This window comes from Lepidochelys olivacea (assembly GCF_965140295.1).
Source record: "Lepidochelys olivacea isolate rLepOli2 genome assembly, chromosome: 3".
Lineage (NCBI taxonomy): Eukaryota > Metazoa > Chordata > Testudines > Cheloniidae > Lepidochelys > Lepidochelys olivacea.
Window position 1 is genome coordinate 165,141,951 of NC_140413.1, and position 22,794 is coordinate 165,164,744.

Genomic DNA, 22,794 nt, shown 5'->3' on the forward strand with positions numbered 1-22,794 from the left:
TTGGAGTTGCCTCTGGGTTTACTGGGGTAATGATGCTGATGTGCAGTCTGGGCTGTCTTACGCTCCTAGATGTCATTTTATTTTTTGATTACCCTTTTAATCTAAGTAATTTTGTCCATTTTTATCCATTTATGAAGAAAGTCCAGTGCAAACTCTTTTGGAGAGCTACATTCCATTTGCACTAGCAATGCATCACTTGCTTATGCCTGTCATAAAATGGTTTTCTGCACAATTCTAAGCAACAGTCTTAAAACAACCCATATCCCATTATGCTGGTAATTAATCGTGCATTAACTTCTCTCTCTCTATTAAAAGTAAAATATGAAGGCTGTTTGCTGCTGGTCTGAAAACACACATTGTTTTGCATGCATGTACATAAGTCTTTTCATTGCGAATAGGACCCAAAGTGATTAAACAAGCTCTCTTAATATGTTAATTTATAATTTTAATTACAACAATCTTGTATATATAGTCATTAGTGAATACTAATATAAATATTTTTCGACCTTTTTATTCATAATGCATAAACCAATCATCCAGTTACTTCTCGGCAGTTGCCTGTTTTTGTTTCATAATACAATCTTTGTTCTCAGTTATGAATGCATTTTGTTCATTCCTGTCTTGAATAATCCCTCATTAAGCTAGTCACTTTCTGCTCCATGCTAAAAAGGAAAAATTATCATGCAAATGTGGCATGCCATATTAAAAAGCACATTACCAAACACTTTTGTTGCTGTCCTTCAATTAGTTTCCCTTCTTTGAATTTAATTTCATTTGTTGTTAAACTACTGACTTGATGTATGGACTCATGAATTTGAGGCTGCTGCCAAGAATGTAGAAGGAAAAAAAAATCAAAGCCTCTTCAGCAGGCTGCAGAGGCAAAACTGAAATGAATTTGCTTCACCTTTGACAAGAACACTTGAACAGCATTGGAGTCGTCTGATGATTCAGCTTGGCTAATTATCTGATTATTATGTATTCTATACATAGAACTGTAAAGTAATCTAAGAAATTTGGTAATGACAGATGACTTAAGTAACTTCTGAGATAAACAGTATCTGCTCAAACTTGTCTCGCTGAGTGTTCTCAAGCTGTAGTTAAACTGCTCTTTGAGTCTTGGTAAAATAGTAGGAAGCCAAAAGTTGTTTGTTTGTTCTCCCAACATTACACTTCAGAAAGTAGCTCAAATTATTCTTTTGCCAGTGTGTCAAATTTGCATGGTTTTTAAGGTATGTGTAAGCTGTATTTCTCTTGATTAAAAGCTTTTGGTTCAAAGCAATACTTTTTAATTGCCTAATGATATAAGTCAGTTCTTAGGAAAGAACCATGCATTTAGGAGTTCATTTGCAATATAACTGAAAAATTCATTGCATGGCAGTAAAACAATTTACTGTTAATTACAAGGAGAAGAATTTGCTGTACCATGCTCACAGATTGCCATGAATCATGCAGCACTCCTAGAGATTTATAACAGATGTGTAAGTGGGATGAATTAGCAGGGTTTAATAACAGAGACACAAATCATGCAGACTTCAAGGAGCTTTAATTGATATACTAGAATGTGACGGGCATGAATCACTCAGCCATTCAACAGCACTGTAACATATGGTCAGCTCAATATGCTGCATCTTAAATCGGTTGGTAAGTCGTTGGTTGTCCCATATGGTGGAAGCAATATATTTTTCATGATTTTTTTAAAAATACTGTATTTTACATCTATTTTTAAGATATGGTTATAATACATGTTATTAAATTGTCTCCTGATACCCATTATAGATGTTTTCTTATTTGTTTTTTCATTAAAATTTCTTTTAAAACCCCAAAAAAACCCTAAAAAGAGTCTTCTGAAAAAGTCTAAAGTAATTGTCAGAAGCCATAAGTACTGTTGCTTCACTCAAATACTATTGACACATTTGATACTGCTTGAAGTGCATATGGAAGCAGAGCTTGTACCAGGAATGCTACAGCAATTGCAGGGTCCTGTGAACCAAATAACACACTGCAATAATGAAACTGATAGCTGTCTGGCTTTGCATATAGTTTTACTCATAGGAGACAAATAGGAGACATCCCACCCTGCCAAAAAAAATTGCACCTCCAAAATGGTTGTGAAGTTCACAACTGCTCTGATTTGTATGTGCTACAGTATGAACTCTAATGGACAGCCGTCAAAAATGTAAGTATTTATATATCTCCATTGTCAATATTACCTTTTAAAATAGTACAAACAAGAGTAACACCTTGCTCCTGTAATCATCCTGAAAACCTTAAATAGCTAATTGCAGACTAATACTGATGGGTACAGAAACATCCACCTGTAATACACTGAAAATTATTTATACAAACATATACAAGTATGTAGACTGGTAAAGGTTTTGTAGCCAGAGTGTAAACACATTTTTATTGGGACAGGAATCTGGCAGTCTGTGGAAAAGCTTTAGCAGTTGTATTAATAAACCTGACAGACTTGAGAAAGGAATATTGCATCTTTAGAACTGTGGCTGCCAGAATTTAATGTCAACAATTAAAATTTATTTTGATCCTTACCTAGTGTTTATTACTGTTTGTATACACAACAGACCTTACTAATACAGAGATGCACTATTAGATGGAATTACCATCTGTTCAGAGTGAAATGCTGGCATCTGTCTTAGATTCTAAAACTAAAATGATATTATTTCAAACAAAAACAAAATTAACTGCTCTTTACTTAGCAACTCGTTTTTGCATGTGCGCTCACATACATAAGAAAGGCTTATTTGTAATGACCTATGTAACAATGTCTATATTTGGATATATGACTTTAAAATAAGCTGTATGGACCATCTGTCTTTACTGGTCTTTTGGTGCCCTCTGTTACACAATGGCATGCAGCAATCATAGGCTTTTAAATACTGTTTTAGCTTTACAATATATTAAATATATATTATAGTGCAAGACATTAAAACTACATAATTAAAATACCCAAAATGTGACTTTGAATCCACTAAAATACAGTATGCTCATTATTTTGACAGATATGTCTTAACAGAATGTGACTGAAAAAAAATTAAATAGGTAAAATTATAGTCAATTCATCTTAACTTAATAGCTACAGGTACCACAGTGACACCTTTAGGAAAATATATACTGTATCTTTTAGTCCTGAATATTTTCAATTTCAGCATACAGTACCATGAAGGCCAATGTTACAGATTTATTTTCAGCTTTTTGGGGGGTCTGGACTTAAGAATAGGCTCTCACCGTGTGCAAGGGGGTGAATTCTCAAGTACCAAGGACATTGTAGTTTAAATACGGATGTTATAGCAAAGACTTTCTGAAAGGCTAGGCTTCTATTCCATATATCACCAAATAATAAATTGTGTCATGCCAGTGTTTAATGCATGTACACAGTGCATTAACTGTAACTGTAGTACATTTATTTGTGCTAGAGGAGACTTGAAAATGATTAAAAGATCAATACTTCCCTGTCACAGAAGCAAGTGTTACGATGCATTTAAGTAGTTAATTGCATAAGCCTCATAAAAGCTTCAAGTTTGGGTAGCAGGGATGCCATAATTACAGTCCAAGCAGCTACCATTTATTAATGGTGGACTTCTAAGGGAGATATGCTTGTTGTCATAAGTGTTGGCTATCTGTTTACATTTTAGAAATAATGAATTTTAGCATCAGGAAGTTGAACCGGAGGGCTCAACCTCAGTACTCACCTTTGAAATGCTGACGTACACCTATTCTCTCCAACAATGAAGTTTTGATTGTTAAGCCATGTTTTTTGTTTAAACCTCTGCATTTATATTGAAATTCATTAGTGTTCTGCCCTACTTATGCAGGGAAAGCTTATGACCTCACACCACACTACTTTAATTTTGACATTGTAAATTTCTAACATAGCGATGTGATGCTAATTAGAGTGTGAAGTCATAAATGATGTCTAAGTAGGAATTTACAACACACACAGTATGGTTGGTGGGTTTTTTTCATCCCTTCAAGAAGATTATTTATCAAGTTGGAGGAAAAGAAATAGCAACATGCTACAGGTTAATGGGAGAAAAGAAAAGTATGTTAATAGTCCTGTAAATACAACGATCTTTAAAAGGAGTCATTAATTCAATCCAAATGAAGGTCTATACAATGAATTCATAGTATATACAAGGGTGTGTTGTGATGTAATTTGTTAGATTTTGAAGATCTGTATTTTAGTCCAGATCATGTTATTCCTGAAGTGAGTTTGGTGCCCTATAATCATCATGGGAACGGTTTCCTTGAACGTGTTTCCATCATATCTCCCTTCCAGTCGCACACAATGAAGATTCATTTATTAAATCCTTATTTATCAGACAGAGGGGTTACTAACAATATAAAATGGATATGGATTCCATTAATAAAGAACTACTGCACATCTGCTGTAGACCTTAGCTTGTTACACTGCTTTGCTGAATCAATCCACTCACACCTGTAGGACCATCATTTCATTATCCAGACAGGTCATGCTGCCCTCCAGTGGCTTACTGTACAGTGTTTTTTAAAAACTTCAATAGTTTTATTTCATAATTCAACTGTAGAGTCATCATCTCAGTTGGCTTGATTAAACAGGTGTCACACTGAATGTTCCAGTATTGGGAAAATAAAGTAATAGTATCAAACTCTGTGACATGCTCAGACCTGCAAAGAGTCACTCTTGTATCAGCTTCATAGTGTCCTGCAGAGCACCAGTTTTTAGGCAAGAAAAGATGGAGAGTAACATTTACTCAAGTTGGAGAATTATCTGTATACATGACAATGGCTCATAAAATTATATACCTGCTTTGAGGAAGAATCTTTCATGGAAACAGTGAGGATGTGCCAAACTGGTTATTTGCTAGAGTGCAATCACGGTGTTGTAGGTCCTCAATACAAGTACTGGGATAATGGTTGTGCTTTTGTTGTCCAGAAGTAGTTCACTTTGTGGCAAAATCGTGTTTTATCATGTTCCAGAGTGCTAAAATGCAGTTAGGAAGAAGCTACTAAAGTTTGATTTTCCTCTGAGCTTAGGCCCCGACCCTGCATTGAGAACCCTGTGGCAGTGTGCCTACATGGAGCCCCTTGAGAGCAATGCAGGATTGGGGGCTAAGAGTCTAATATAGGAGAGAACATTAATTCTATTATGTAGGAAGTGATTCAGATTATTAAGGGTCCATAAGAGTTATGTCTCATGGTCTGCGTGGGATGGAATAGTAGATAATTGTATCAGAAGTTTGAAGATCAAATGAGGCATTACTACAGGGTTGAGACTAGGTTTTTTTTTAACCATCAAGAATCCTTCCATTAGTATAGTAGCACAGTATAGGGGCTCCATGGAGATTTGCATTTATTGACCAGAAACTGGGTCCCTCATAAACAATATATTACGTGTATGAAATTAAGTCTCAAGAAGTCTGGACGGTTATGCATGGGTAACAATTTTTTCCCCTACACATAGCACCAAGAAAACTTGCTGCCCCTCTTCTTGAAGGAGTAAACAGCACAGTGTTAAAGATAAATTGGAATGAACCTGAAGAACTTAATGGGCCTTCTCCCATCTACCAGCTGGAAAGGATGGATTCATCTTTAGCTATATCGAGGGTAGAAGTAATGAAAGGAATCCGTTTCCCAGGAAATGGTTATTACAAATTCCCCAGTTCTGCTCTCCCTGCCAATACGTACTTTACAGGTAAATGAATTTAAATTACTTACAGAATGTTTAAATTGTACTCTGCATTTGTTTTACCATTTATTATCTTCTATATCATTTTTTTATTGCTAGATCTGTAGCTTTTACTTTGAGTATTGTGTAATTGTTAGCTATGTAAAGACTACTTCAGTTGTGCTAAGTCTATAACTGAATGCATTCACTTGAGAGTTACAAATTCTCACAAAGAACCTGTAGAAACCTTTATCAGACATGGGATTTTGATTCCTTTGGACTCAGACACTGATCTATGGTGAGCACTGCTGCAGACATGATACATTTCTTAGTGGGAAGTATAAACTGGATTTTTATTTATTTTTCTGGGGTGAGATCTCTGCAGTGTATTCACTATTGATTCTAAAGCGTGTTTCTTCCTCTGCTACCATTTACTGCCCCGGGGGGGGGCGTGAGACCTGGTAGAAAAACTCTCTTTCCCTTGCTCCTGTTTTGGATTTCTCTAGTATTCTCAGAGTGATGGGACAAAATGTACCTGTGACTATGAACATCAGTGTTTTGGGTGTGTGGTGGGGGTAGGGGCTGGGTGAGGGGGCGTTGCACCAATCTGACAAATTGACTTGTAGTTCTGCTGTTCCTGGATGGCTGGTGCTTACCATCAGCACTCTTTCTATCCTTGCTTCTGGCTTGGGTGAGTGAACTTTTCAGGTGGAAAGCCTGTGAAAGATGCAGTGCTCTATTGAAATAATCTGCTTCTGCTGTTGCCCTTCATTCTGTGGACCAGACAAGTGTGTTTCCAGGGCATCAGTGAAAACTTGAGCTGCTTGGGAAATGTCTAGGCCAAGCTGATGATGTTTTCTGGGATGCCAGCTCATGGTACCAATTGGCCTTCATCGTTTTCACCAGATTCAAAGTGATCACTTTTCTCTGATTTCCTATTGACAGGCTGAATCATATCACTTTGCTCAATGCTAGTGTGTCAATTAAAAGTCTTGTATTCACTCATTTTGCTGACTTTGTCTTAAGATGCTTTAAGCACAGTGGTGATTCACGGGAGTTGTCTCTGACTGCGCATAGCCAAGCCCATAGCAACAGCCAGTGGACTCTCTTCAACAACTAAAGTGCCTGATGTTCATTCCCCTGTTAATAAAAGCCTGTAACCTCCCCTGCATGTTTAGTGAAAAATCTTTTATTTGCTAATCCCATTGTCTCTCTGTACTGTTGTGGTCTAAATTGCATAGGGATCAAGGGTGCAGTTTTTCTGATTGGGCTATTGCTATCAGCTCTATTGCTCCAGTGGAAGGGGATATTCTCCACTATTAGTCTGAGGAGAGGCAAAGAGTGATGGATATCACTGAATCTCCCTCTACTCGTGCTCAGAAGCCCCGGAATGTTCCATTTCCCTTCCATGGGTGGGACAGCTAGCTGGGCTCATTAACGTAATCTGTTCTGTTGTCGTGACTTCGGTGCTACAAGCAAAGTGTTGTTTGACCATGGGGCAGTTTAGCCAGTGAGGTTGTTTGTACTCTTGAAACTGAGGGCTAGGAGGAAGGAGAAGGTCTCTCTGGAGATGGTTGAAGCGGACTCTGGAAGGTATAGACAGAAAGGATGGGAGAAGATGTTAAAATAGAATCCCCTTTAATTTGCAATTTTGTGGCTGCTTATGATACAGATAAATGTCATTTATCATCACTTGGGATTATAATCTTTCTATGGAGATCAGCTATTAGTCATAGTATCTGCAGATGGGCTGGGACTGAAATATGGTAAGCAATTTGTCCAGACATCTACAGATAACACCGGGTGACCGGATTAAATCAGCCAGTATGATACCCAGAAAGGTAGAAGTCATGTATCTTGACAACTCAATAAATTATCCAAAAATAAAAATGTGGGTAGCTGTATATTCAGTCATCTGGATTCAGCACCCCTTCCAAAATATTACGGGGGTGGGGGGAGGGGAGGGACAGAGAACTTGAAGAACGAGATCATAAAAAGAAAGAAGTGTATGGAAGGTAAAAAATCCTTTTAAATTGTTTTCTCCACATATTCCTTCCCTAAATCTTTCCCTTACAATGCACTGCTGAAGTCAGGCATTTGGCATACAGTGTATTCTTTAGATGGAATGGTTTCACTATACATACAGCTGTGTGCATTTTTGACACAAAAGTGTGCCAACTTGTACATGCCAGCCAGCAGACATATTGTGTGTGTGAATACTCACTGTTCCAGAAAAGACAGATCAGTTTATTCATTGATAATAAATGTAGTTGTCCTCACTTCCTTCCCTGACCATTCTTATACTCTGAGGGGCAAGTAATAGGGGCAGATGTATTATCTGGGAAGTTTTCCAAATTCATCTTATAAAAAGAAGTAAGGCAATAAACATTGCCTGTACTAAGAAGCATCCTTCTGTCTGTAACAAAGTCTCCAGCTCCACAGTAAAATGTGCTCTGAGTATACGTTAGGTAGAGAGGAAGTCCGGTATAGACGAAAATCACTTCTGCCACAGCTGTCCACAAGCAACTTGTCAGTTCCCAAAACTGTGAAGAATTTTCCTCTATACAGCTGCATGCTTAAGGCACCTGGAAATAGACTTTTACGGAAGAGGCAGATTGAATTATTTTGGACACTCCTGCCCTACTCTGGAGGTAACAAAACATGTCCTAATTTATCTGCATTCTCCATATTCTTCAAAATGTTACTGGGTGCACTAATTGTTAGTAATTTTGCTTTAGGTGATGCTGTTTCAGGTCATGTCATATCAGCGTTGCTGGTACTGTTTCACGAGACGCTTTTGCAGTCTCTGAAGTGCTCAAAATACACTTTGTTCCATGAGACGTACTTAACTGGGGAGGAGGTCAGTGAGGCGACTTCCATGACTACGGTTATGAGAACATCCAGCAATCTCCGTGTGCAGAAGATAGAAGGATGGGAACTCCTTTCTGCCCTAGATTTGTTGATGAAGCCAGGTGGTCAAAGTATATGTTCCCTTTAAAACATTCCCTTGACTCTGGGTTCTGAGACTTGCTTAGAAGCTACTATTTTTGTTAATGTGTTTTTACCAGTGTGTCCTTATGTTTAAAATTCTCTTTGGTAATAAAGAAAATGGGGGAAAAAACTACTGATATCTCTGTTAATTTTCTGTGGATTTAGTGGCTGTTAGGAAGAGGGAATCGATTACAGTTTAAAATGTCTTGTTTGGAGAAAGTACTCTTTAGGGATAGTTTTTTCAAATGGCCTTCCAAAATACCTGTTTGTTTGCATTAAAACTTACTTACAAGTCTAAGAGAGTTACTTGTGCTGGGAATTTGTGATTGCAAAGAAGGTGACTGTAGAGTACAGAGAGGGCATTTTCAGTCATCAAAAATTTGTCCTGTAGAATGTAGTTTACCAATTAGTTGTTTTGTCTGGCATATTTACAATGAGTATTGCTCATGTCTCTCTAATTTAAAGTCCTTAATCATCGAAAGTTATTGAAGAATCAGATTTAATATTTTCTTCTTCCACCTCAACATACCTGTGAGTAATTAAGAGCGGTCATAACAGCAGCAAGAATGTTATTGTTGATGCTGATGTGTTTGCTGCTTGAGAGGACCCTCCAAATCTTTGATAGTGGGAGTGTTTACAGTGGCTAGTCGCTTTATTTAGATTTTGCATTTTTTTCATTGCTATATACAGTATGTTTAATACGGAGTCTGAACTTGCCTAGTGATTAGTATCCTTAGCGCAGACTGAGAAGAAGAGATTACACTGAGATTTTATTCACTGAGAGATACTTGTAAGCCTTGTGGAACAGGGTGCTCTGTCCCCGTTAAATGGTAGGGGGACTGGAGCGAGCTATCCCCAGTTGCAGTTCTGGCACACATAAAGGTCTAGGGACTGGCACGGGCCGTTGCTGGGAGAAAAGAAGTGGTCCTTGGGTGATAGTGTCTGGAGTGGGGGTGGGGGAACCCAAACAGGTTACTGCTTATTTAAGCAATTGGTTCCCAGGAGCCTGGTACTGTAGGGTGGGTTAAGGCTCCCCTCGCTCTCTCTGTTAACCAAGCCAAGTTTTGGAAAAGAGGGCAGCATATATAATCTGCCTCTTCCCTCATAATGGAAAAGATAGTATCAGGAGAAGTACTGCTCACCTGCTGACCTCTCGCAGAGGAAAAAAGACTGAGCTGGTTTGAGGTGTCTTCCAGAGGTGAAGATGGTGGGAAGACTGTACTCCAGCAGACACACCTATGCAGAAAGGGCTTTGTTATGAAGGTGTGGAGTTCTGTTTGTTTGAAAGACTTCGCTGCCAGTCCACATAAAACTGGATGGGGCTAATTTAAAAAGATCATCTGGGAGAAGCCATCTTGAAGCAGGACACAGCCCCATGAATGAGGGGGATCTCTGACCAGGGGAAAGGCTTTCAGCTTGAAGGGCTATTGAAGACTATTTTTTAGACTTTAATAAATTAGACTCCCAAGAAGGGGAGTATTGTTTTAAGTACTTTGGACTGCAAAAAAGTTATTGGGAGACCCAGGAGGCAAGTGATGGTGAAGTGCTTATGGGACACCTCATTCTATGAGAGGGTGCTCTCTGAAGATGGCATCCTGCCATAGCCCTCATCATTCTAGTGTCTGAATACCTCAGAAGCATTAAAAATGTATCTTCACAATGTTCCTGTGAAGTAGGGAAGGTACTGTCCCTGTTTTGTAGATGGGAGAACTGAGGCACAGTGAGATTAAGGCTGGGATTTTCAAAGGTGCCTGAGGGAGTTAGGTTCAACAGGAGCTGGGTGTCTGACTCTGTTGCACTCCTTTGAAAATTGCAGCCTAAATGACATGCCTGTGATCAGACAGGACATCTGTGGCAGAGTTTGCATCTGTCAGGAGTCCTGGATGTTTGGGAGCATTGCTGAGCTGGAAATCCTTTAGGGTCTTGTCGGTGGAGTTGGGATTGATGGATTGAGTTCAAGGGCAGCTGTGGCTCACTGGGCTCTATGAAGCCCAACCTGGAGCATTTAGGGAATATAAAAAGTGGTTAGGCTGCTAGGAGTGGCTCACCTGCCACACAAGATGGAAGTTTCCTCTCCAGTATTTTGATTTTGTCATGTTCAGAAGACCTTTTTCGGTTTTTCATTTTGGACCAGGAAGGGGCTTAGGGACTGTGTCTATTTTCAATCATGTGAGGACATGATTCAAATGGAGAAGATTCAAAACCTGCAGTTGGGTAAACTGTTGAAGATATTACTGTGCTGTAAGGTCATTTCTAGGGAACAGATAAAAGAAAGTCTATGAGTCTTAGTCTGTGAATTGATGAGAAAGTAACCTTGGTGGGGCAGGAGAGTTTAGCAAGCCAAGCCAGAGCCCTGGACCTGAGGTTGGAACTCCACAGTGTAGGGCAGTTTGTAGTTCCCTTCTTTCTTACACTGGGAGACAATAGGTAGCATTTGCGCCCAGATATCCTGAGTGCCTTAACCACAATATCATATTAGAATGCTCACACATAAAATATATATATGGTGGTGGTGGGGAAACACATACTCAGCAATATGTTAATGATACTTTATTCCACCTCTGGAGACATGTTGGACAGTGAAACTGGTTGATTTCATTTCTACTCTCTACTGGATGTGGATCCATAGGAAAACACCGTTACAAAATTCCAGTTCAGAAGTAGATGAGAACTGGAAATGAATGTGTACTGTACTTAGGCTGTGATGTAAAACATGACTGAGAAAAATGGTCACCATCTGTCAGACTATGATCCTATGGAAAATTTTTAAAACTTTTGCTATTCTTCTATTTATTATCTTAAGTGGGGTATGGGGAGTTACCTATATAATCACCCACATGTCGAATGAGAATATGTTTTACATTGGAACTGGAACTTTGAGCAGAAACTGTCAAAGGGCTACTAGGATGATCCGAGGAATGGAAAACTTGTCTTATGAAAGGAGACTCAAGGAGCTTGGCTTGTTTAGCCTAACTAAAAGAAGGTTGAGGGGAGATATGATTGCTCTCTATAAATATATCAGAGGGATATATACCGGAGAGGGAGAGGAATTATTTAAGCTCAGTACCAATGTGGACACAAGAACAAATGGATATAAACTGGCCACCAGGAAGTTTAGACTTGAAAATAGATGAAGGTTTCTAACCATCAGAGGAGTGAAGTTTTGGAATAGCCTTCCAAGGGAAGCAGTGGGGGCAAAAGATCTATCTGGCTTTAAGATTAAACTCGATAAGTTTATGGAAGAGATGCTATGATGGGATAACATGATTTTGGTAATTAAATATTCATAGTAAATAGGCCTAATGGCCTGTGATGGGATGTTAGATGGGGTGGGATCTGAGTTACCCAGGAAAGAATTTTCTGTAGTATCTGGCTGGTGAATCTTGCCTATATGCTCAGGGTTTAGCTGATCGCCCTATTTGGGGTCGGGAAGGAATTTTCCTCCAGGGCAGATTGGAAGAGGCCCTGGAGGTTTTTCCCCTTCCTCTGTAGCATGGGGCATGGGTCACTTGCTGGAGGATTCTCTGCTCCTTGAAGTCTTTAAACCACGATTTGAGGACTTCAATAGCTCAGACATAGGTGAGAGGTTTTTCGCAGGAGTGGGTGGGTGAAATTCTGTGGCCTGCATTGTGCAGGAGGTCAGACTAGATGATCATAATAGTCCCTTCTGACCTTAGTATCTATGATCTATGATCTAATTATGTCAAACTGTGTTGTGTTTTTTGTGATGCAGACAAATATTCTTTTAGAACCAGTGAAAAAAACAGTAAACACATTTTATGTGTGATCTGAAATGAGATTGAAGCAATAGAGCAAATTCCATTCTGCACAGCAATAAATCTTGAACAAACATTTTGTAGTTATTACAAGAAACAAATATTTTCATTGATAAATGGAAAACAAAACACAACCCCCCCCCCAAAAAAGAAAAAACTATTTCAGGCATCCCAGAAGAAAATTCTAGAATATATTATGATAAACTAGGACAGATGGTCACTTTACAAAGATGGCATTAAAAGTATGTTTGGGATTTCTGTCAAGAGGTGCTATGTGTTTTCAGACCTTGTTTGATTCTTATGCCAAGCCCCTTGAATTTTCTCTTCAGACTCAGTCTTGTCTTCACAAAAGAATCATTTTAACCCATGTTTTCCTCTTCATTTTACTTCCTTCCACTGAAGGTCTTGTGCCTCCCTGTGAAGTTGGTGGTCTCAGTGAAGAGCCATTCTTTCACTTTTCTGCCAGATAGCCACTCTCACAACCGTTGCCTGGCCACTCCAGAAGAAAGACAGGAGGCAATGGATGTGATGTAAATTAGGCCACAGTTTTATTCACATAAAATATGTGGGAGTATTGGGCAACAAATAGCATGGTGCAGGAAGAAGGGGGATCGGTTCCGCACTGTTCCAGAGGTATGAGTTCCAAGCTCTTTTCCTCACCTCCTTTAATGGGGGTTATGAAGAGGAGGCTCTATCTCCCCATGGTATGAAATGCAGGAGCTCCAACCCCCCTTACTCAGCTCTCTTAGGGATGCTTTCCTTCAAATCCTTTTCTAATTCATTTTATTAACTGTATTCCTTCCATACCAACTACCCGTGCTAACCTGATCCTGGTACAACAGGGGCCTCCTACTCTTCCGGTTAGCAGGAAGGACGATGTAGTGACTTTCTCCTGACCTGGCCCCAACTGCTTCCTGCCCTTCCTGTACATCCCCAGAAACTTTCCTCCTGTCCCCACCTCTTGTAAGAATCTTTTTAAAGTGGCAATGCCACTTTTCTTCTAACTAGTCAGACAAAGATCCCCTTGCGTGAAGGTTGCAGTCGGTACATTTTAGCGAGAATTTAGTCCTTGCACTTAAAATGAATTCAGAGTTTCATCTGGAAAAAGACATTCCTTCCTTCCTTAGTAATCCCAAGAAGCCTAAAGATCAGGAGATGGGGGAGATGGATATAAAGAAAAAGGAGTGATCCAGCACAACAAAGGGAACTGTGCTGCTTTATGAACAAAACATCTTAAAACATTTTCTAACATGCACAACAGGGACTTATGCAGCAAATATTCCAAGCTGACAGTGACCTCGTCAGCGTTACAGGGGTAATATTTTCACTAAGATGAACTGTTTTTGTTAAGCATAGACATACTTTCTATCAGCATCAAGCATCTGCTTTTTCTCTCTCTTCTATATTGTAAAAAGATTTATTGTAGCTGGTACAGAAAAACCCCAATTCTCCACTTGTGTATGAATTCTCATATTTACCTCTTGTAGCATAATAGGTCAGCTATGCGGCTCAGGCTCTGGCACCCAGTTGCTTTTTTTTATCCTTTCAAAGACTCCAGAGCCAAAATACATTATTGCTAGTGTTCAATGACATTCTGCACTGGAAGGTTTAAAATTTATTTTCCTGTCTTTGCATGAAAAGTTTTAGAGTGGGTAGTAACTCCAAGAGCACAAGTTCGGAAAGCAGTATATTTTGGTCCTGATCCTTTAACTGACTCTGTGCAGAAAGAACGCTGTTCCCATGTGGATCTTTGGTATCTGCCTGTATGGAGCCAGTTGCAGGATCAGGAACTCATTTTCTCTGCTAATTTGTGCTAATAGCCAACATACCAATTTTGGTTCATGAACTTCCAGCTCTACATCTCCTGTTTTTAACCATAATAATTTCAACCCACTCTTTGAATCATATCAACTTGGCCATTTTGTTAAGACTAATTCAGTTATTCTGTCTGCCTTTTGTACCTTTTCCCATCAACATTTGTTGTTACAGATTATTGTAACATCTTGTGAACGTTTACATACTTTTTTTTTACAATTGAGTTCACAATTTGGATAAATTTTCAGGCCCAATTGTTGCATGTCCTCCACCCTCTTGAATCTTTCCTCAGAAAAGCAGAATACCGCTATTCACGCTGCCCAAGAAATAGTTTTACCTTTTATTTGTCCCAGTCTTCAATAACAGCAGGACAAATTGTGGCATAAAATACATGGTAGAAAAACCATCAAAGATATACCTGAACAGAACTGATCAGTTCAAGAAATCTTTCTTAATCATAATATATTTTCATTTGAAATGCCTGTGCATGAAGATATGAGTCTTCTATAACATGATGGATAAAATGCTGAATTACTGAAACATATGCAACAGCAGAAAAATCTGTTTTCCAGAGGGGTTCAAAATGCATTCAAGATGCTTCATGACAAGCTTGGTAGGACACAGGGCACCACAGAATAAATCTGCAAGGATGTTACCTGGTCCTCTGTCAACATCTTCATTAAGTGATACAGGGATGGTATATTTTGATGTGCAGAAGCAGACTTTGGCAGCAAGTGTTCCATATGGCAGTGCCTAAGTTACTGACTTCATCACTTTCTGTGAGACTGGGAAAACCTATAACTGCTTATCTCACCCTGTCTACTATTTCTCCTTGCTGCTTGCTGTATTCCACTAGTGCCATGTTGAGGCAGTGACAAAACCAATATGTAGAACAGATACATTTTTCAAAGTTTTCTACGTTACCACTTTAACTTTTGTTCTGGCCCTAAGAGATTTTTCTAAACTTCAAAATGAATGCTGCAAGATTGAATATAACTGAAGTCAACTCTATTTCGTGGCTTTCTAGCAAAGAATCCAGGATGCTGAATATTTTTGTAATTATGGACACATGTAAATGACTCTTGTACATTTCAAAGTAAGAATGGAGTAGACTGGCAGAGCATGACCTCAGACATATACTAAGGTAATATGGTACGTCTAAGTTTAGGCCTTACTAGACACTAACTTCCTGCTGTCTTGTCTGAGATAGCTGAGCTTTTACGTTTTCAGCGAGATCAGAAAGCAACAACTAGGACATTTTAATAGTCTTGGCTTCGGTCCTTTTTATCTTGTGTTTCTGGTATAGTTGTGCTATTTGCTGCATCCTCCAAGACCTTCCTTAATTCTAGGAGGCTTATAAACACCAGCCTCTCCCTCCCCTTCAAAGTGTCAATCAAAAAGATATAAAACAAACAGTCATTTAACTATCACAATGTGTGCTAATCAGAACTGTTCAGTCATTCAGCTGGAGCCATGCTGACAGGGCTCCTGTAGCTTACAGGAAGGTACCCAGCACAGCGTGAAAGGACATGGAAAGGTATGCAACTAGGAGCTGTATTATCTTTCTGTGGGGAGTTATGAGGGACTGGCTGAGGGTGATTCCTTCCTCCTACCCACAGTAAACCATGGGCTCTATGGAGAGCTCTCAACAAGGTCAAGGGTCAGGGAAGAATGATGCTCTGGAGGCATGTGAGATTCTTTCCATATGGAATGGGAGATCCATACATGGAGGTTCTCACATGGATCTCTGGACCATGTTTGGTCCCATACTATATTTAGCACATTGTTCCACTACATTGTTATCCAGTAGGGTGAAATGTAGTAATTATAGTTCTGAAAGGCTAAAACATTTCATTTTGCTGACTCTGATCCTTTTAAATGCTGTCTGCTTTTGAGCTGCTTTTAAGATGCGGTTTCCTCATTCCCAGATTTTGACTTTTGAATAGAACAGGTCCAGATGGAACTACTGAACAAAGTGTTGAATAGACATGTATGGAAAAACATGCATTGATTATAATTGTGTTGTGAATATCACCAGGAAATGTTCATATGAATATTATCAGTATGTATTTCAGCTTCTAATTGATCCTCTAGAGAGATCAAATTAATACCATGTCTAAGTTTGATGGGCTTTATCAATTGAGTGTCTGTTAACAGCGTAAAGAAATTAAAGGATTAAAATTGTGTGCTTGTTAGGAATCAGTATCTAAGGTCTAAAATCAATCAGCCTGAACAATGCCATTGTGACAAAGTGATCATTCAGGATTAGACTGATAATTTGGTAGGGAAAATTGCTGTATATATTACATACACAAATTCAAAAACCAAAACCTACCACCTATGTGAAAAAAAAATTAAGACTGCAAAATAAAATACTTAAATTATGAAATGCTGGAATAATGTTGCCCATGCAACCTTAATTCAGACACATTTTGCATATCCTATATCATAATTTTTAATGATATGACATGCTATTTTTTCTACCTGACCTGTGCCTCATTCAGTGCAGAGGAAGGACCATGCTCACTGAGTGGGTAGCTAGTTATTTTTATTGTCCTTATTCAGTGTATGGCCCTATGTTTTATTTACTGCATACCACCTCTGCCATCTAACCTAACAGAATAACTGATAGCAGCAGTAGATTGAAAAAAATGGGTTTGCTTAGTCTTGGACAATCTTCCCTCATAGGTCATGTTTTCTAGATCTTTAATCACTTTTGGTGCTCTTCTCTGGAGCTTCTCCAATTTGTCCATCTTTCCTGAAATGTGGCACCCAGAACTGGACACCATATTTCAGTTCAGGCCTAATCAGCACGGAGTAGAGCGGAAGAATTACTTCTCATGTCATGGTTACAAAACTCCTGCTAATACATCCCAGAATGATGTTTGCTTTTTTGAAACAGTGTTACAGTGTTGACTCATATTTAGATTGTGATCCACTGTGACCCCCAGATCCCTTTTTGCAGTACTCCTTCCTAGCCAGTCATTTCCCATTTTGTATTTGTGCAACTGATTGTTCCTTCCTAAGTAGAGTACTTTGCATTTGTCCTTTTTGAATTTCATCAACGCAAGACAGTATCAAAAGACTTACTAAAGTCAATTGTACCACATCTACTGCTTCCCCCCTATCCACAAGGCTTGTTACCCTGTCAAAGAAAACTGTTGGTTCGTTTGACTTGATTTGTTCTTAACAAATCCATGCTGTTACTTATCATCTTATTATCTTCTAGGTGTTTGCAAATTGATTGCTTAATTATTTGCTCCTTTATCTTTCTGGGTACTGAAGTTAAGCTGACTGGTCTGTAATTCCCTGGGTTGTCCTTATTTTCCTTTTATTAGATCTCTCCTGTCTTCCATGACTTTTTTCAAAGATAATTGCTAATGGCCCAGATACTTCCTCAGGCAGCTCCTTGAGTATTCTAGGATGTATTTCATCAGGCCCTGGTGACTTGAAGACATCTAACTTGTCTAAGTAATTTTTAACTTGTTCTTTCCCTATTTTAGCCTCCGATCCTACCGCATTATTACTGTCATTCACTGTGCTAGATATGCAATTGCTACTAACCTTTTTGGTAAAAACTGAAACAGAAAAGTCATTAGCACTTCTGCCATTTCCATATTTTCTGTTATTGTTCCCCCCCCCATTGAGTAACAGGACTACCCTGTTCTTAGTCTTCCTCTTGCTTCTAATGTATTTGTAGAATGTGTTCTTGTTATCCTTTATGTCTCTAGCTAATTTAATCTTGTTTTGTGCCTTGACTTTTCTAATTTTGTCGCTATGTACTTGTGTTATTTGTTCATATTCATCCTTTGTAATTTGACCTAGTTTTCACTTTGTGTAGGACTCTCTTTTTTGAGTTTCAGATAATTGAAGATCTCCTGGTTAAGTCAGGATGGTCTCTTGACATACTTTCTATCTTTCCTACGCAGTAGGATAGTTTGCTCCTGTGCCCTTAATAATGTCTCTTTGAAAACCTGCCAACTCTCTCGTATTGTTTTTCCTCTCAGACTTGCTTTTCAAGGGATCTTACCTGTCAACTCCCTGAGTTTGCTAAAGTTTGTTTTTGATATCCATTATCTATATTGTGCTCTTTTCCTCCTACTGTTTCTTAGAACCATGAACTCTATCATTTCATGATCACTTTCACGTAAGCTGCCTTCCACTTTCAAATTCTCAACCAATTCTTCCCTATTTGTCAAAATCAAATCTAGAACATCCTCTCCTTGGTAACTTTTTCCACCTTTTGAAATACAAAATTCTCTCCAATACATTCCAATAAGTGTTGGATAATCTGTGCCCTGCTGTATTATTTTCCCAACATATGTCTGGGTAGTTGAAGTACCCCATCACCACCAAGTCCTGTGCTTTTGATGATTTTGTTAGTTGTTTAAAAAAAATCTCATCCACCTCTTCTTCCTGGCTAGGTGGTCTGTAGTAGATCCCTACCATGACATCACCTTTGTTTTTTACCCCTTTTATGCTTACCCAGAGACTTTCAACAAGTTTGTCTCTCCTATTTCCATCTCAATCTCAGTTCAAGTGTATACATTTTTAATATGTAAGGCAATACCTTCTCCCTTTTCACCCACCTGTCCTTCCTGAGCAAGCTGTGCCCTTCCAGTCATGCATATTATCTCACCAACTTGTGATGCAAACTGTGTCATAATTGTGTTTATTAACTAGCATTTCAAATTCTTCGTGCTTATTCCCCATGCTTCTCACATTAGTAAACAGATATCTAAGATACTGATTTGATTTCCTTCCTACGTTCTCTCTTTTTTTCTCTCCCTTATCCCTGCTATAATAGCCCATGCTCCACCCAGATTCTAACCCTTCTCCCATGTCTCCATATTTTGGACTTACCTGTGGGCTTTTGTCACCTCAACCCATCGAACCTAGTGTTAAGCCCTCCTCACTAGGTTAGCCAGTCTGTATCCACGTATGCTCTTCCCTTTCCTCAGTAAGTGGACTCCAGCTCTGCTTATTAGTCCTTCCCAGAACAGCATCCCATGGTCAAGGAAGCCAAAGCCTTTCTGTTGACACCATCTTCACAGCTAAGTATTCACCTCCAGGGTGCATCTGTTTGTGCCTGGACCCCTACCTGACTGGAAGGATCAAAGAGAACACCACCTGCAAGCCCAACTCCTGGACCCTTATTCCCAAAGCCCTCTAGTCACTTCTGATCTGCTCAGGGTCATACCTCACGGAATCATTAGTGCCCACATGGATGAATAGCCTGGGGTAGTAGTCAGAGGGCTGGATGATCCTCGACAATTCCTCTGTAACATCTCTGATATGGGCATCTGGCAGGAAGCATACCTCCCATCAGGACAAAAGATGGGTGCCTCTATCCCCCTCAGAGAGTCACCAACCACCACTCCCCTACATTTCCTCCTGGGAGTGGTGGCTGCGATCCTCCAAGCATTGGTGGGTACGTGGCTTCTCGTCCACCTTTTGGGGCTGATTCCTCATTGCCAGGGCAAAGTAGCAATTCTTCATCACTATCGTGGGTGGGTTGGGAATAAGGATGGAGCACTGTCTGCTGCCTGAAGTAAATAGTAGCCAGTGTCCTTTCTGTGACATAGTCATCTCCTCCTACCTATGTGGCATGAAAGAAGTCCTCTCTAGCTGGGTAGCTTCCTTAGCCTTGGACGTCTCCATATGAATATGCTCAATGGGCATATGAATATCCTCGTGGGCATTCCTCAAGCCACCTCCTCCTGTAACTCTTCCACCTGCTGCCTGAGAGATTCCACCAGCAGACACCTTTCACACTGAATGCCCCCCCCCAAGTCTGGCTTTCTGAGAGTGGGAAATGCAGGCCACAGTCTCTGCAAATCCACACCAGCTTTTGAGTAGAGGCATCCATGGTCAGGTTCTTTATCTGGATACAAGTGCAGCTGGAGGAGACAGGAGCAGTGTTGGCACTGGTGATGCAGCCCTTTCCCAACCACAGCAATTATATTACGACTCCCTCTTACGAACTCCCCTGTTCGCTAGCTCCCCTTGGTCGTTTAACCTCTGGCTTTTAAGGCCTTTTCTCCTAGATCAATCCTTCCCCCTTGTTAATCACACAGGGGAGGGTGATCACAAGGCTGATTGAGGCTGATCAAAGATTATCAGGGATGATCCAGGGAACCAAGGTGCAAACAGTGGCCAAACCCACAATCCCGGCTGAGCCTGTAACTTTAAGTAACCTGAAAGAGAGAGAGAAAAATTCAAACAGCCAAAAACCAAACAGCCAAACAAGCTCATTTGCATCTTGTGCATTCAACAGGAAGATACCCTTCTTTCCTTCTCAAACTCCCCTGTTTGCATTCCCCTGTTCGCTAGCTCAGTATTTCAGTCAGGATCCCTCCCCAGTCCAAAGCTGTTTCCTTTGTTTTTCAGGTGTTGTGGATGCCATGGGTAGAGAGAAAGGGAGGAATAATTTAGGGCATGTGCTCTCCCTTCTGATAGCTCTTGCTTTGAGAAGCATCTTCACCTGGGGTTCAGGAGACAGAAGGTCTATGTGGACAGGAACCCCAAGCTGTTTCTTTGTCAAGATGTAGATTTTTCACCCACACACTCCTTCCTGCCAAAGAGTGGCATTTAACCAGGTGATGGTCTATTTGATTTAGTTGACACCTGGCTGACGTGTCAGCTGGCCTTTTGTCTCAGGATCTGGTTTGTGGCTGTTCCCTAGACTTTGAACATGTCTTAGTAATACCACACAGAGGAATCTTATAACTTTATATACAATATTGCCATGCATTTTACCAGGACAATAATGATCAGCAAATTGAGTTTTGAAATGACACTTCACAAGGCATTCTTTGTACAAAATTTATCATCCCATGAAAGGGATGAACAGGGGTACAGACCATCAGAGAGTCTTTCAAGAAACAAGAGGCTAGAGCTGATGAAGAAGTGAAACCAAAAATTAATATCTCCTTATTGTCACCATATGAGGACTGTAATGCCTCCCCCACCTTCTGATAATTTCAAACTATTTTAGGACCTTATGAAAAAGATCCCCTTAGAGGAGATTTAGGAATGTCAGCAAAAGCTTTTAGACATTCTTCCTATGACAGCTTCTGGTCAACTGGCCTTGCAGGTGAATGAGGTTCTACTTGAACCTGTTAAGACCATCTGCCAGCCCTAAGTCACCATACTGCCTGCATGTGAACGATTAGACAAAAGGTATTACGTTCCAACAAAAAACTCTGAATTTTTGTTTACTCATCCTTCTCCTGGTTCTTTGCTTGTTGATGCCATCAACAAGAGTGGCAGGCAACATCATTCAAAAACAACATTTTCCCAGAAAGACCAAAAATGTTTATAGTTCTATGGTCACAAGGGTTATTCCTCTGCAATGCTGCAGCTTAGCATTGCAAATTACCAGACACAGATTGCAAAATATAATCACGTGTACTGCAGCAAATTTAATTTATTTGTTTGAACATTCAGAACAATTTCATTGGGGAGGGACAGCTCCTAACAATGACTTAGTTACAAGCCTCCCTAGATGACAGCCTAGACTGTTTTTACAGCTGTTGTCATATGTCAAGCATCTTGGCTGCAATCCTCAGGATTCCCCAGTGAGGTCCAAGGCATAGTAGAAGACCTTCCTTTTGATGGTCTTAAGCTCTTCATCAAGTGAACTGGTGGGTCCTTGCACACCATTAGGACTCGAGTGCACACTCTGGTCTCTTGGGATTTATACACGTTCAAACAAAAAAAATGTAGATTTCAGATGGCTCAGAGATCCAGAACAGGCCAATTCTCTAACTCCCATAGGTCTGCTGAACCAGCCAAGAAGAGACCGAGGCTTCAAAAAGGGAGCAGTCTACGACATCCACTACTGCCACCCAGATTTCCTCATTACTAAAACATCATTTGATGTTTTGATTGATGGTTCAGAATAGTCCCATCATCAGAATCTGCTGTTGTGTTACTCTATCCGCTTCCTCCTACCTTTTGGAGACCATCTCTCCTGCTTTCAACCTTCATGACAACAGACTGTGTTCAACCAATGGATATTGGACATTAAAACATCAGGTAATTTGTATATACATAATAGCCAGTAGGGATTTAGTCAAATACATTTTTTTTTTGCGCTTTCTGTTTATGGAGGCAGCAAAAAGGTCCACTTCTGAGAAATCCCATGTTAAAAAAAAAGTCTGCTGATTGTCTAGTTTCCACTTGTAGTCCTGTTCAGAAGGTCTCCCAGACTTTCTTTTGTGGACAGGTCTGAAGGTTCCACTGTTCCGACCCGAATACTTTCAAGTGAGTTTCCAGGTGTTTCCTCTCTTAGTATGAGGCTGTTAATATTCAACCACCTCCTAAAATAATAGCCCAGTCTACAGGATCTGTCTACTTTCATGAAGTGGACCTTTTTGCTGCCACCATCAATAGAAAGTGTAATACATAATATTAAAAAAATTACAAATTGCAGAAATTTGCAGAGCTGTTGTTTGAACTTCCATTCATACCTTTTCCAAACATTACACTCTAGTACGTGCCTCCAAGGCAGGCATGGCTCTTGGGACTGCAGTTCTGTCATTAGTC

At 39.8% G+C, this 22,794-nt stretch overlaps 1 protein-coding gene across 2 annotated transcripts in view; it reads left to right on the forward strand.

Moving 5' to 3' along the window:
* USH2A (usherin) overlaps positions 1–22,794 on the forward strand; it is a gene marked incomplete at its 5' end in the record, with an annotated part of 586,511 nt that overhangs the window by 144,608 nt on the left and 419,109 nt on the right. For both annotated transcript variants that reach the window (XM_084623291.1, XM_084623290.1), the window contains one exon: positions 5,459–5,689. In XM_084623291.1, the coding sequence (XP_084479417.1) occupies positions 5,459–5,689 (231 nt within the window). The remainder of the gene's footprint in view (positions 1–5,458; positions 5,690–22,794) is intronic.